Raw genomic sequence first — 16,502 nt, 5'->3', positions numbered from 1 at the left:
AAGATTAAACTGCTGGGCTTCAGAATTAGCAAGACTAAGACTCCTGATTCCACATGGAACTGAGACAGTTGGCACACTGAAGTGTCAGATCCTGTCAGTCTCTCCTCCCCTACTGGTGAATCTGCAGCGAGCTCTTTGAGTTTTGTAATCTGGCAGAAAAATATACAGGTTAAAAAAAAAAAAAAAGTGTTGCCAGATGAGCAGGTTGGCACGATTCAGTCCTGGATGCAGGAGAGCAGCAGTGAGGAAAGAGTAGGACTGTGACCACCACTAGCTAAATTGGCTTAAAGTACCACAGGAATGCCAGTTGAGAGGCTTTTTACATCTTGAAAAATAATTTTTGACTCCTTTGACAGCAATGTAAAACCTCGTCCTAATCATCCTGAACTAATTTGTAGCCTGGGAAAAAGTCTTAAGGATGGCATTTTAATTTTTTAACGTTCTGGAGTTGACTGTTGTGTTTGCTAGCTAAACTTGTCTGAACTTGTTTCCTCTGAAATTATTCTCCCTAAGTTTTCTGTCTGATTGATTCCCATTCCATCCTCTGTTTTTCAAAGTCTTAGTTCTCAATCATGCACAGGTGCACAGCAACTTATTTTTACACAATCTGGAAACAAATTTCCATTAATTTATCCGTTCATTTGAATCACTTCAGAGTTACATGCCTTGCTTTTCACACCTTTTGTACCTTTGTTATCCTTATTTCCCTTGGCTTAAGGAAAAGAACTTCATTTACCTCTTCCCATTAATGCTGAGTAAATGAATATTCTTTAGTTACTCTGAGTGTCCAAAAATTTGTATCAATTTTTAGGTTTACTTCTTAATTTTTCAGCCACTTCATGTAACTGAATGCTTAAAATACACTTTTTTTGGTTTTGGATAATTTTTTTTTTCCTATGTATTAGTTTCTACACACATTGAGGGTGGTTTTTACTGCAAAGTGCTATGTATAAGAATATAGTCTACAGTCTATATAGTCCATAAAATTAGAGACTGTGTGAATTTAGGTATTATTTTGAAATATTCATGAGATTCTGAGGCTCAGGAGATTAAGAGGCACTAAGGTGATTTGTCTTGTAGTAGAAAATGTATTTTAAGCTGCTTTTGCTTATGGTTGTGCACCTTGTCTACTACAATACAAAAGTATAATTCTGCAGTCTCTGAAAGACAAATAATTCTACATATTTCTAACATCTAAGTTTAAATATGTTTTTCCTAAAAAATTGGATTAGAAGAATAAATGTTCAGAGAACCCAGAGTGTCTTAACAATATTCAAACAGAAAGATGTGAATAATTGAGTCAGAAATCTAGAAATGGGACAGTGTTAGTTGTTTAACAGGACTCCAGAATAATTCAGAAAACAGGTGGAAATCTCATATCAATACAATACAGAGAGTGAAGGGCCAGGCACTGCTAGGGAACATGTAGTAAGACATTAAGTTAGCACTGGAACAGTTTGGTGTTACTAGGTTGGATTAATATTTTTAATGCCAACATTGCTTGTTCTCTGCAAAGGTCCTTACAGCATGGATCTGGCATTTAAGGTTAATTAGAAGCTACAGGGGAGATGCTACATAATAGAAATATTGCAGGACTATTCTCTCAAGAATGGTTTCCTGAGCATGACATGGCAGCATTGATCTAGGATGGCTCAGTGGCTGCAGTTTGTTTTCAGCCACACTTCAGGTACCCAGCTACTTAGAAAATGAAAAAGGAAAACCATTAAATGAAGTTTTGGTGCAGTATCTGATCTGGAGTCTGTAGCAAGCTGTTCAGATGGAATACTATAAAACATGCAGTGATCAGCAGCAAAGAGAAGCACAGAGTCTTGAATATTTCTGTCCCAATATACCCTTTAACTTACAGTGAAATTTGATCAAATTTATACTGTGAGTCCTGCTAAGTGGTTACTTTAGTGTCTGTGTCTGCTGAGAAGGCAGATTTTTAAATTAGTGTGTAGAACAGCAGGGAAGAATGGTCAAATTAATTATTTAAGATTGGCCTGATACATACTTCTCTCATTCTAGGACAGAAGATTACACTTAAAGAACTTAATAGATAAGATTACACTTATAGAACTTATCATATAGGCTCAATTATTATATAGAAAACAAATTATAATTACTTGATTCTGGTACTGTAGGATTTTAGGAAAAAAAAGAGATGAAAAAATTCTGGTCAGTAATTTCTATGGGGATTTTTCAGATAGGCTAACCAGTCCTTTATTTTGGCAAGTCTCTAGTCAGGTACCTCATGATCCCAGTACCTTCTGGACAGAAGATATTTGCTATACCATGGTCTCATTTCTATATGTGAGCTGTCATAACTTATACTTGCTTGTGAGAGAGTTCTCAAACATGGCCCACATACAGAAACTGGTAGAGTTTGTTATTTGTGCATAGGATCTGAATAGTCTTGGGGGAAGGGGTGAAAAATGTGTAGGTTTTACTGCAGATTCCAAAAAACACTTTTTATAAAAACAGTTGTTTTATTTGGTGGAGAAGGGAAGAGAAGTTGGGAGGAGGGTGTTGGTTTGGTGTGGTTGTTATTCTTTGGGGTTTTTTGTTTGGTTATTTTATTTTTGGTTTTTTTTTTAAGTAAGAAGTTTTAGGAAAGTTCTCTAACTATGTTACAAAAATAGATTGCTGAAATACAAATTTCTTCTGCAAATCGGTGGATAACAGAAAGGTATTTTAATTGCAGTTTGGTATCTTTTTTTCAGAATGTAAAGGGCATTTTTTTAAAGCACTAGGAACACTTTAAAAGCTAAATTTTTATTACTGCTGGTGTCCTCTATTTTCAGTAATAAGTATTTGTAATCTGGTCTTAAAACCTAGCAGAACAAAATCTCATATACATAGTAGAATATAATAAGAAACTGACTTCATATTAATACATTATGAAAAATAGGTGGTTCTTATTTGTCAAAATCTGGATGGGAAATACTGATCTTTAGGTATGTGATGAATTCCCTAAGCCCAAAAGGTGAATATCATCAAACTTGGAGTTGGTTTAATTTTCTTTGACACCTACTTCAGCTTCAGGTTTCATTTTTTTTCCCCCCCGAGAACTATGATGAATAATTAAAACAGGACTTGTGTATGTTTGAATTATTCTGGGTGATTACACTGGAAAATTATGTGACTACATTTAAAAAAAAAGTCAAATTATCATCACTTCTGTTGTTCTGGAGTGGGTACAAGAAACTGAAGTACATTGCATGATTTTTACGATTTACTGATAATCTACTGATCTTTTGTAACTGAAGTTGCTAAGATTAAAGGAATTGATAAAATAATTTAAATCTGTTGCATGTGTATTTTTACATAATATTTGCAGATGTCAGAGGTATTTTGGTGAATTGAGACTATCTTAAAAGGCTTTCAAAAATGTTTTCAATGCTAAATTTGTTATGTAGAAACAAAATAATGATACAAACAGATAGGCGGAACTTCCATGCATTCCCTGAGCTCCTAAGTGACAGCACGAATAAATTTTGAGGGCTGTCAGGAGTCAAAAAGCTGCCTTTTGTCAGTTTGTGATCAAGCCTGTGCTTTGGTGCCGGATGCTCTAAAGTGATGGACACCTCCCAGCGCATCACAGCACGCACACCTGTGGCTGCCGTGCACGGCTCAGGCTCCTTGCAGCAGCCAGAATGGCTCTGCCTTCTCTCCTGGAAGCAGGGAAGGTCGCTCACCATCCAGCCACCGCGGTAGCCACAGGTCAGGGCAGTGTCTGAAGGAGGAGGGAATGCGGTGAGTGGGTCCGGTGTGGCTCCCTGGGGAAGAGGTGCTCCTCAAAGGGCCTTTGTGCCCGTCCCTGCCAGGCAGCGCCGGTTCCTGCTCCTGTCTGTGGAAAACAAGGGTTGGCTGGTCTCTGAAAGCTGAAAAGAAGGCTCAGTAAATAGCAGAGAAAGCCCTTTCCCTAGCAACACGCTGCCTCCAGCAGCCCGAGCCTTCGAACGGAAGGTCGTATGATTGACATATTTGTCCCCTAAAGAGAATGCACACAATTAGTTTTTTCACTTCTCTCTGTTTTTAAGCTGTGTGAAAGTGGGTTTTAGCAGCCATGCAAGAGGAGACTGGCCAGTTGGAATACTGTCACCCCCTTCTTCTGGACTTCATCAGCTCTGAGAGTTCAAGAGCTGGAGAGGCATCTGTGGTGTTTATGGAAGAGCTCATTTTGATTTTTAAACAGCATTTAACATTGATAAATGTTAAATAACAACATTGGTATTAGAGTACCAGTAAAGTGCACATGAGACACACATGTGGTGTTAGATTCAACACAGCTATGGGCTGCTTGTAGACAAGTAAGCAGTTGGAAGTAATCATGACCTTTTAGTACTCATTTACTTTTTATCAGTTTTTGAAAATTACTGCAAGTCTGTGCTGAGTGCGTATCTCCTTTTAAACTTCCAATTTCCTGTTTCGTTAGTTGGATTAGAAATTTAAAGCTTAAATTGGTTGAATTTTTTGGCATCTTAGGTTTAATACAATACTGTTTCTCTAGATGGTAGACGAAACAGTCTTTACTTGCCTCGACCTTAGAGATTGTGTGTGTGCAGAAAACAGTAATTTTGAAACTAAAACCATTTATGTAAGTATTTTACAAAAGGACGTGTAGGTGAAATGCAGAAACAAATTTTAATACTACATTTAGCTGTCATGATTTCTCTTGAAAATACAGGTAGAGCAGTAAGTGTGACAGTTGAAGAAGCTATTGGAAGGCCACTGCTCTCTGAATACTATCATTTTAAAACTGGAAAAGCCTAAACATTCGTGGGTTTAGTCCACATTGTAATAAAGTAGTTCATTTTAATTAGCCAGTATTACATTTCCAGGACATCTCATGCTGAATATAAAAATGTCTTAGAAGTTGCTGCTGCAGCTTGAATTCCCATGTGGAAATGTGCAGCCCTGAACCCTGTGTTTAATGAAACACATGAGAGAAGATACACTTGAAAGACATGCACTAATTCACAGCAGCAGTCTTTGTGCTCTCTGTCATCAGCAGTTAGTTTTCTTCTGTTTCTCTAAGAGAGACTCCTCACGTTCTTTCTTGGTTACTAAATTAGATATGAAATGTTGTTTTTCATGCTTTTTTTTTTTTTTTAATTATTTCTGTGAGGGAACAGATTCAAAACATACTGGACATGTTTTCCATATGAAAACATGCAGTCATATCTCAGTGCCATTTTGAAAATGAAAGACTTTGTTTATGTATTAAACCATTATCATAGCTGGAAAGAAAACTATGTAGCATTGGGATCTCTTGAGTTTTCAACAAAAGACTAGTTTTGAAACCCTTAAATGGGGTTCTCCAAGTCTCCAGTCCCATCTTGTCCCCCATGTCCCCACCCACTCCCAATGTCTTGAGTTAGGTGAATTTGCAGTTTGGGGGAATTTACAGCTATTTGGAGTATATAAACTCAAACTTTGAATAGAGACCACCTAGGATGACAGAGGGAAAATAAATGTTGCAGGTCAGGCCTCATTTAACTGTAAATATTTTAATCATTCTGCAGTTATATTTCTAACAACTGTGTCTTAATTTGTACCTGTTAGGACAGCCACCTTGATCACAGGTCATTTTGTAGCGTATATTAGTTAAATTGTTTTTATTATTTACTGAAAACTCAGGATGGGTTAATGAATTTGTCCTGATGAAAGTGGAATGTGTCAAGACTGTCTGAGTGTTCTGGCACTGTTCAGTCTGTTCCAAAGACTACAGCTGGAATAAAGACCTGCATAATATAGGTTGTGTTTGCATTCTGCTCTCTTCAGATTCCTAGGATGCTCCTGGAACTCAGGATGTTGCTGGTAGAGCCATATGTGGGAAATTTGTACGAGGGGCTTGCCTGGTACACTATCTTATTCAGTGTGCTTGTAGTTTAACTGCTGTTTTCAGAACTGAACTAGCCAGTGAGGAGGAATTTTGGATGTCCAGCATTCCAAAACTAGAAATACCAAAAGTAAAGTGTTCAGCTCTGAAAGTTTTTAAGCTGGGTTTGCACATTGCTAAAAATAAGTCTAATGCTGTAGATTGCATAGATGGCTTCAGATTGATAGGTATTTCATTTGAATCTTAACACAAATATCAGCAGATGTCTATTCTAGCAAATAAATCTGAATGCATCTCAGTATTATTTTGCCTTTTAAAAACGTTTTAGAATGTACTGTAATTTTTATTTTCCTTTAGAATTTTTTGGGATTTAGTGTGTATATGTGTATCATGAAAGATGCATTCCAGCTAGGGAGCTTTATGTATTGCTGAAGTTGTCCAGTGTGGTGTATAGAGATTCTTGTCACAGATTTTATTAAAAACATTAAAACAAAAATACATGGAAAATAGGAATGGTAATTTAAAAAAAAAGGCAAAGCAAAAAGCAAATTATGAAATTAAGTATTGTTGAGAGTCTGATTTAACCTATCCAGGTAACTTCCTTTTTTTTTTTTCCCTTCATACCCCAAACCCTGTGATTTAAATATGAGCCTATCACATCTGTCCTAAAGAGATGTTGACCTGTTCAGGTCAAGCAAAATTCTCCCACCCCAGTGTGCTACCAGCTAGCATCTAGCGAGTATATAGGGTATATAAGCAAACTTGTAAGTTCCACTGGTGCTGTATTTCATTCTGGCTTGTAAAATACGCTGTGTGCCGATTTTCTGTACCTTATCTGTATTTTTTTTTGTGCACAGATGGAAAGTGGGGGAGGGAGGGCATCAGGACTCTCAGAAGTATTGCTGGTAAGCCAAGTATCATGATTAAACAGGGATGTGTCAGATAAGGTGATGGGAAGTGTAAAAAGATAGGCTGCCTTTTCCCCCTAGTGTATCTTTAACATTATGACCAATGAATTTGTCAAGTGAAACAGCACAAGTCTTCTTTGCATATCATTTGAACTGAGAGCTTGCTTTGAAGAAGATAAGCAGACTGTGTTGCCCAGAAAAAATAATGATGCTAATTTATCTTTGCCTGTCCTCACAGCCATAGCAGTGTGTGTCAGTGTTGTAAAGGAAATAGAGAAATAACTGAGCTATAGTTTTACCACCTGTTCAGTGCCACAAGATTGTTGGTGACATACAGGACTCTGAGAAATATGGCTAGTCTGGAAGTGTTTGTCATAAAAGTATTTGGGAAAGTTTCTTTCCTCTAATATAAGAATAGCTGCAAAACTGTGACAGAAAAGACCTCTTTGACCAATTCTTCTCAGAACAAACAAAGCTATGGTGTAGGATTTCTGCTCCATCACCCTCAGAAGTGTATAATCAAGGATGAGAAAGTCGGATACATTTGTTTACTAGCAACTTCTAACTATCAATATTTACATTCTGGGCATGGGAAACTTGAAGGTCTCTGCCAGATTTTTTTGAGGGAAAGGGAGGATGAGATGTTTTCTTTAATACTGAATAATGGAGTAATTTACCAGAACTAAAAAGCCTTTACAAAAGCAAAATCTAATCTCTTGCAGGAGGTAATTGTTTAGTAGTTGAGGTACTCCCATTCAGAGTCTTATAATAAAGCTCTTTTCTTTGTCTTTTACATCTAGTTACCTGTCATCTTGTCTAGGATTTTGTTGCTATAGATACATCACTTTCAACAACTTAGATATGAAGAAAAAAAAAAAAGACCTTCCAAACATGGATTTTAAGCGTATATACTTTGGCATCAAAATTCCAATGTGTTTTAGCCTTTATAGTATATTTTACAATATATTAATGCCTGAGATCTGGGTTTTTTGTGGGTTTTTTTTGTTTAATACATGAAGGTCTAGGAATTTGTAGTATAATGTTTGTAAAGTTTTTTTTTGTTTATAAATTATGAATGGAAGGTTTTTGTTCCTGAATGGAGACATTCATGTGTAAAGGCTGTTTGACTGGTGCATGGTATGTTAGGAATACTTACTGATCTACAAGTGAATTGCAGTGGAAGATTTTTCTTTGTCAGGGAGATAAAAGCATTCTAGAGCCCGAGAGTCCAGCCAGTGTCACAGTGCAAGCCTCCAAGCTGCAGCTGTTGGGCTGTGGAGCAGCTGGGGACTGCAAGAAGGCAGGGTGACAGACCCCTGAGGCACTGCCTTCTGGATGAGTAGGATAAGATCAATGACAGTAAAATATTTCAGTGGTGATACTAAATTTTACCAAAACTCCTATTAAATTAGTAAATAGTAGATGGCTTATACTGTGCAGATAGGCAGTCTAAAGAATAATTAATGTGGTAGAAAAGTTATGCTTATTTTATGTGGCAATTTTAAATTACTTTCCTATTTGAGGAAGAGTTTTAAGTATTTATTCTTGTTCGTTAGTAGAGTGTTTTTCCATAACTGCCAATTCCTCTGTCCTTCTCCTTGGAGTAATGTAAAATTTATTGCTTTACCTGCATTCTGAAAAATATGGTGTGTTCTTAGAAGAATTCTCTACTTGAAGCAAATGTGTAGAAGGGTGCATGGAGTTGGACAAAATGTTAGGTAGCTGTAAGAGTTCTCTCCAAGGGTGGCAGGAGAGCTGCTGCTGAGAGCTGCTGTTGAACCAGCAGTGCTGTGGAGCAGGCAGGGAGGCAGCTCTGCAGGAGAGGTTGCTGAGGTGCTTGGGAGGCAAGTGCTCTTTGGTGCTGTCATGCTGCTGAGGCCCCTGGTCATTTTTTCCATGAGCCTGGTGGGACAGGCCTGCTGCAGTTGGCAGGGGAAGCTGGTTTTTGGCCTTTGTGTTCCTGGCTGACGTGTCCGTCGTTTTGCTTCACCATTTTCTGAGGCTCTGGGCCTGAAAGGACAGCCCTGGAACAGCTTATAAAGAACTGGTCCCCAACGCCAGACTTTGTTGCATTTTGTGCAAAATAATAAAAACTGTCTGCTGCCTTTCCTAGGTCTGGGCTCACTTCAGTTCATGAGAATTCAGCTGAAGTACAGGGATGTGACAGGATTGCAAAAATGTCATCCAAAATGCATGACATCTGGAAGCTGGACTGTCAGTGAAACTGACTAACATCACCTAAATATGAGGATCTATTTGTTATGAATGTAGGGGAAAAAAAAAAAAAAAGTGTATCTGTTATATTTTCTAAAGCAGTTACTTTAAAAGAAAATGGAGCATTGTATGGGGAAAGCACCTATGTTTGTAGAGATACATTGAAAGCCTTCCCTTCCAGCCCTAGTAATAATGAAAATCAGAGAACATTTTGAGACTCATGCAGGTAAGACTGTAAGGCTCAAGAAGGTCTGTCAGGATAAGGTATCCCAGCTATGACACAAGTGAGTGGATTGTTTGGTTTCTGTATTACCTGAGCTGCAGTGATGTTCCTTTTGGGCCTGGCAGCAGTATGGCAGGGGAACATGGCCACTGGCTGTCTCCACAGGTCTAGCTTATGGATCTCTGCTCTACCCTAAACACTGCTACATGATCCTGCTTTTAAATAGTTCTTTCTTTCCTTCTCTGCCGTAATTTGTTACAGGCTTCTCAGAGCTGACAGAATCTAACAGTCCACCTTTCACCTCTGTTGTCATCTGCTGAAGTCCTTCATTGACATTGCACAATGAAGGCATTTACCTTTGAAGTCTGCCTGCCTGTCTGTCTTCCACCTGGATAACAAATGTATCTAGTGTATGTATGTTTTGTGTATAAATAAGAAGATAAACTGCATGATACTCCTCAGGGTACACTGTATGCACATGAGAATCAGAGGCATTTCAGTGCAATAAAGGATTTTCTGATGGTTTTGGAATATCTGAGATTGAAGTATAGTTTGGCAATCGATAATGAAAAGAATTCATTGAAGTGTTTTATCTAATCTTCCCATTTCATGACATGAAACAAGCTCTTACTAATAGTACTTACCTAATTAACTGCACTCTTTTTCTGTGAAACTCTGTATTGTCCAAAGTAGAGGAAACAATTGTGGTTTTAACAGGGCATCTGTATGGTCAGCACTGTCTGTGTAGTTTGAAATTGTGGGGTTTTTTTAGGAAGTGTTTCCCAGAGACTTCATGTGGGTGGCACTTGTGTTTTGAGCCTTGCTTCTATTAATCATACACTGATAAAGACTAGAAAGCAAGTTATTTAAAATGATAGCCCTCACTGGCATTTGGTCTCCTTTAGGTCTATTTATTGCTAGCTCGGGTAGAGTTGAGCTACTGTGAGGAGTTGCAGGCTGTGTGTTCACAGAAGAGCACACAGTGGTGTCTGTGCAGAGTTGGCTTTGTTAGGATTTACTGCTTCTATCTCTTCTGTATTTGTATTCATTGAGCATTTGCAAGTGGTTGCTTACATTTAAGGAATTACATTTCAAGATACCATTTAAGGCTTTTTTTTTTTTTTTTTTTAATCTGCACGCTATATTGTACATGATAAATACAAGGAAAGCACTGGAGATTTAAGAGGATGATAGGTTTGAGTCAATCACTTGAGCTTCAACTTAGTAATGCAAATCTGGTTTTAAGTGACCTTATTGATGTTTGCTCAAAGTAGCTTCCTTTTGGTACAAATGACTGAGCTTTGTTGCAGCGATTGTACAGGTAATGTACTGTCCCTTTAGGGATTGCCTTTGTATCCCTGATGCCACCTCTTTTTGCTTTAACAGAGAGCGCCTGCAGGAATGCCTAGAGCTAAGATAGATCTCCTGTGCCTCATTTGATCATCTGTCAGCAAAGAAGCCAGAGGATAGGGCAGGGAAAAACATGTGCCCCTTGCTCTGACGCAGCCCATGGAAACTTGAGGGGTTGGCTATTGGTGAAGGGTGTTCAAGTGGAGAGCTTGGTACCAGAGAGTGAGGGACACCACAGCGTGTCCCAAAGGTGACTTCACCATGAGGAGAGGTGGCAGGTGACCGTGCCAAGGGTAGGGTGCGAGGGGCGGGCATTGTGCAACAAACAGTGCCATCTCCTGGGAGGAGCCGGAACGATGACCTTGTGGTCAGCGCTACAGCACCTGGTTTTTAAAGTGGTGGGGTTGGTCTTCCCTTGGGGTTGGGTGGGAGTTTTTGTATCTAATCAGTGCTTTAAAAATTAAAGCACCAGAAGTCGAAAGTCGGTGTTAATGTCTGGAAATACAAGTTCACATCTTGCGTCTCTGATTTTTTTTGCTAATACAGTTTTTAAGGGAAAAATTTAAACTGTGTTTTAGGTTTTGCTTAAAAGAAGAAAAGTTTATCAACTACTAGAGAGTAGTCTAGAGAAGTAAATCTTAAAAATAAGAATTAAGGACTTGGTCTTCTTTGTTTGATTAAGTCCACTGTTATTTCCATAAACATACTTCATAAAGCCAAGTAATTGCAACATCTTTTCTAATAGAAAGCAGTAGTGACCTATAGGAAAATGTTGAAGTGAGAATGATTACTTGGACTTGTATCTCCTTTTCTTGACCATGTCATAAGGGTAAAAATATTTTCCATCTTAAAATTATTATCCTATAAATAGTTATATTGGGAAATATTCAGTGTGGTGCAAAATCTGGGATTAGGGTTACTAAAATTATCCTAGCAAGTGGAGTGTAATATTCAGCATTTACTGAAAGTCATTAATGGCGTAGATCAATCACCTGACAGTTTTATTTGGAGGAACTGAGCAATTTTAGTAACATTAATGGAACTATATGGGAGATGCAGCTGACATTGTGAGGTTTTCTTGTTACACACTTCCAAATAAATACATGAATGCAAACAAAAAGCAAATAACAAAGTACAACTTACAAGGCGGGGGAAGAGACTAATCAATGTGTTAAAAAAAAAATCTTTATTGGTAAAATAATTTCGATGAGGTATATCCAGAATGGTGAGAATTTGTGAGCTCCGGATAGAGAAATAGATTTGGAATTGGTTTTATTGTGTCATGATTGCTTAGGTAATTTACCAGCAAAGATGCAATTTAAAAATAGTTTATTGAAAAAAGAAGATAAAATTATTTTGCATGTAAATTATAAATCTGTTCTGTGTCATGTTAAGATTGCTAGAATTGGCACATTTTGTATTCCAAAGGGTCTATGGGACTGTGGTGTCTGACATTTCTGGATGGTACAGTACTTAACTGTACAATGAATTTCTAGTTATGATGGTAATTGAATGTGTATTTCCTTTTCCAGTATTAGTGCCAGCTTTCCCTGTCATACAGTATTTAACATATAAAGAAAAGGTCTAACTTTCAGTATATTCTGAATGTTTACTGTGTGATAATCTTGGTGTTTATGCAAGTCCTCAGTATTACAGTTGTGACTTTCAATTTCTGACATTTGAAAGGAATTCAGTGTTGACTCATCTGAGTATGTTGATTTTGAGTTGCTGATAAAAATCAGCTGCTAAAGGTTCCCTTTGCAAGGGGCCATGACCCTTGAGCATACCACACAATAAGTACTGTATTTGCTTAGATGAAATTTGAAAACTATTTTTGTCTTGGACTTTAGTAAATTACTAAAGTTTTAATTACATAGTTTGGGAGTAAAGTATGTATAGCAAGCTCATTAACTTGAAAAATACTTTTCCAAATACCTGGAAAATACTGTGTGATTAGATAAGTAAAAATGTAAGAAATCCAGTTTAGCAGAGGAAGAATGCATTGCGCTCACAGGAAAGCTGCCCTTCTATGCACCTGACTTAGGAATTTCAGCAGTGGCATTCCATACAGGAGGCAAGGAGGTAACCTAACATTAAAGCAGACCATCCCTCTTGGATTTCCTATATCATAATCACGTTTTCTGCTTGATGGAGTATACACTAAACAAATGGTAGTATTTTTGGAAAGACAGACGAGAAAATCTCTGGTCTTAAAAATGAAATTATATTGTTAGAAATGTTTTCATTATTAACTGAAAAAGTGAGCGTTTTTCTACTGAACACTATTTAATATTTATGCAACCTGAACGATACCAATGGAGTAGGTAACTTCAGGGGGAAGTAGTTTTTATTGAAGCAAAACCAAGAGTAATATATGCTGTGTAAATAGTAGTTATATCCTCATCAGAATACATCTACGTGTGCCAGAATTAGGAATTCAGCCTCAGGGAAGTTGTCAATATCCTGTCTGGAAAGCAAAGATTGTTGTTTATTTTTTTGTTTGCCTCAACCCCCCCAGTCGTCAGTATCGACTACAGTGGAGCAAATTACAATAAATTGCAGTGCTTAATATTTGTGATGTCTATTCTTCCTCTGGCCCAATAATTTCTACCAAGCACAACTTATATTTTAGCCTTAATTTTTATAATTTATGTAATGAACCTTTTCCAAAACTCTTTTAAGATATTTGTCAACGAGACTTAATGATAGTCAACAGGCAATTTCCACTTAATTTTATGGAAAAATTGACAAAGCTTGCTGCTTTTGTGACAAATGGTAAGCAGGTATTTTGCTTGGTTAGAACTTGAAAATTTTATTCTAGGTCACTTAGATCTTGTGCACTAGTGAGTTCATAATCCTGACTTCCTTCCCATTTTTTCATATGCAGGCAGAAGGAGAAGACAGCCTTAAAAAGATGCAGCTGATGGAGCTTGCAATTCTGAATGGCACCTACAGAGATGCCAACATCAAATCACGTAAGCATGTCATGAGCTCAAGGGTCAAAGCCATAGAAGTGTGTGCAGGTTTTGAATCTTAAAGCTACCTTTGGAAAATGTACAGTGGCAATTTATTTGGAGAATGGAAGGCAGTAAGAGCCCAACAAAACTGTAGGTAGTTGTCGCAAAAGATTTTTGGGGGATGAGTTATGTCAGTTTGCGGGGTTTCTTAATCTTGTTTCTTGTCCCTGTTACTTTTTTAACAGTATGTATGGGTTGGAATATTTGCAAATATCTAGTATAAAAAACCTCAACCCTCAAGCCAGATTTTTCTATTTTATGTTCCTTTTTTCCTTAAAGCATATAAAGGACAGTAGACTCCTTTTCATTTTTTAGAGATTTAATTTTAAAATGTTACAGATGCTCAGGATACTGTGAATACATTTTTCTGTATTATATTCCTTCCTTTCATCTTGCTTGCATGTGTACCCCCAATGTTGTGTTTTACCAACAATTCATCAACTGATTTCACAGCTGAGTTCACACGGATCAGTGATGTAATGAGCCGTTTTTACGATTACTTCCATTACATTTGTGTGAAAATGCTTTTGCAAACGCATGTATGCACAAGTTTACACTTGAAAATTAATTATACGCACCTACTAATGAAAGCATATACCTATTATGTGTGATACAAATTATTTTCTTCAGTTGAAAATCTAATTTCTCCTCCTGAAAATATAGTTGCTGACACTGTCCAAAAGTACATTTTTTGCTGTAGCTGTGATACAGATGTCAAATGTAAGCACAGTTAAATCAGTCTTTTCACCAAGGACCTACTGATATTTGCAAATTTGTTTCTCCACACAGTCCCCATTTCAATGTTGAATATGTTTAAAGGTTGGAATGCAGTCAGGTCAAATTGAGAGTGCTTACACCAGTGTAATTATTCTGATTTGAAAAGAGACATAAGCAAGGGCTTTTACCACTACAATGGTAATAGTAAATCTTTCAGCCCTAATGAACACTATGATATTTAAAGCTAGACGAGTTTTAAATATATGGTAGTCTCTAAATTATTACAAATTTATGAGTAAAATAGCTTTCAGGATAGCTTAAATTGATGCAAACTTTTGCACAGGAATTTTTTTAATAATTTGAGGAATTTCTTTGTCTGGTCTGTTCCCATTAGTCTGTTTATCAGTGTAAGTGAGAAGATGGAAATTTTTTTTTCATTTTTTGACTAGAGATTGCCACACTGATACGCATTATTTGATAAGACAATTTCAGTCTTCGTGTTTTGATTTTACTGGAAAGTTTAAGATGTAGAAGCTGTACTGGTTTATTTCTCTTTAGGAAAGGAAGTAAAAATATTTGAATGCCATTTTTAAATTATCTGAGCATTTTTGTTTAAAAAACTAAAAATAATTTTTAAAATGTTCCAGTCTCAAATCTGAAAAACTTCATCACATTTATCTTTCCAGGTGACCTGAAAGTAAATTATATCAATGTAGATCAACAGCAGTGCATAGAAATACATAAATTATAACCCTTTAAGATTGACTGTTTCCAGCCGATGTGCTAGTGTTTAAGTTGTTCATCTGGTGTGCCAACTGGCTTCAAATAACACTTAATGAAATGTGCTAGCACCACTTCAGAAAACAAACAAAACCACCAGAAACAAACAAAAAAACAAACCAAAAGAGAAAAACCACCTATTTTCTTTAACTTAACCGAGGCCACAGTGAACTTCTAATATGAAGGAAATATGTTATTTGGTGAAATATGGAAATAAAATTTGAGCCTGTTCTATTCGTGTTAGGGTAGGACAGGACCAATTCTACGGTTCTGTGATGTTTCTACGTCATCTTCAACTTCACTGATCCTGGAAATGGGAGTTGTGTACAATTTTAAGACATATAAAAACTCTAGACACATACAGCAGCTCTGCATAACTGAGTGTCTGTGGACTCTATAGATGCACTAAATTTTGTACTCTGTATTTGATTGTGACAGTATTTTCCCCGTATTTCCCGCATGCATCTCAGTCTCATGCAGTCTTGATAGCGTAAATGAAGAAATATGGTCTAAATTGAGCTTTTGTGCTGTGTAACCTGTTTGAGAAATCTACCTCACTGTTTTACAATGGCTTTTTTTATTTTGCATGTTCATACTTAATCACACTGGAAAATGGAAAGCTGTTTGCATTTGAATGGTGTGCTTGGGCACTGTGTGATCAGCGCATGTACTAATGATTTCCTTTTATTTTTCTTCTTTCCTACTTTTTCCCTTTTTTCCCATTCTTTCCACGTTTTGTACTGCTATCTCCATACTTTCCTCTGAATTTCTTTGCTTACTGTAGCAGCCCTTGCCTTTTCTCTTGCAGCAACAGCCCAGGCTCCAAGGATTATTACTGGGCCTGCGCCTGTTCTCCCACCAGCTGCCCTGCGTACTCCTACGCCAGCTGGCCCTACCATAATGCCTTTGATCAGACAAATACAAACCGCTGTCATGCCAAACGGAACTCCTCATCCCACCGCTGCAATAGTTCCACCCGGACCCGAGGCCGGTTTAATTTACACACCATATGAATACCCCTACACGCTGGCACCAGCTACATCAATCCTTGAGTACCCTATTGAACCTAGTGGTGTATTAGGTAAGACCTTTGTACGTGGATGACTGGGGAATGTATTGCTTGTGCTTCTGTTGTGTTTTGCAAGGTAGAGGTTCTTGGAGCTCAAAGAAAAAGGTCTGAAGCAACAAAGTTATTTCAGGAATATCAAAACTGCCTAGGAGAGCTGCTCAAATGGTGCAGCTCTTAGACATTTCAAGTGTATTTGGTATTCCTGAATGTGTGTTGCTTAGGTTATAGTAATAAATTTACCAAAAAAAATAAAGTTTTCATGTTTGTATGATACTAGATGGTACATACATAGGCAAGGCAAAAAAAATAAATACAAGTTGACATCCTATTACATGTCATCTGGGCTCCTGTGAATAATAGATTAGTTTGTATTCTCTTT

At 37.3% G+C, this 16,502-nt stretch overlaps 1 protein-coding gene across 17 annotated transcripts in view; it reads left to right on the top strand.

Moving 5' to 3' along the window:
* The window catches only part of QKI (QKI, KH domain containing RNA binding), a 146,264-nt gene that overhangs the window by 119,463 nt on the left and 10,299 nt on the right, over positions 1 to 16,502 (top strand). For 10 of the 17 annotated variants that reach the window (XR_015283474.1, XR_002863292.2, XR_015283475.1 and 7 more), the window contains exons 5-6: positions 13,428 to 13,515; positions 15,839 to 16,135. Coding sequence is in view for 13 of the 17 variants with exons in the window: in XM_086877969.1 (XP_086734095.1) it covers positions 13,428 to 13,515; positions 15,839 to 16,135 (385 nt within the window). In the remaining 4 variants the exon portion in view is untranslated. The remainder of the gene's footprint in view (positions 1 to 13,427; positions 13,516 to 15,838; positions 16,136 to 16,502) is intronic. The other 7 variants (XM_086877975.1, XM_086877977.1, XM_086877973.1 and 4 more) reach the window with 2 other exon arrangements.

This window comes from Cyanistes caeruleus, chromosome 2 (genome assembly GCF_971803275.1).
Source record: "Cyanistes caeruleus chromosome 2, bCyaCae1.hap1.1, whole genome shotgun sequence".
NCBI lineage: Eukaryota > Metazoa > Chordata > Aves > Passeriformes > Paridae > Cyanistes > Cyanistes caeruleus.
This window is presented reverse-complemented; position numbering and strand designations above follow the sequence as displayed.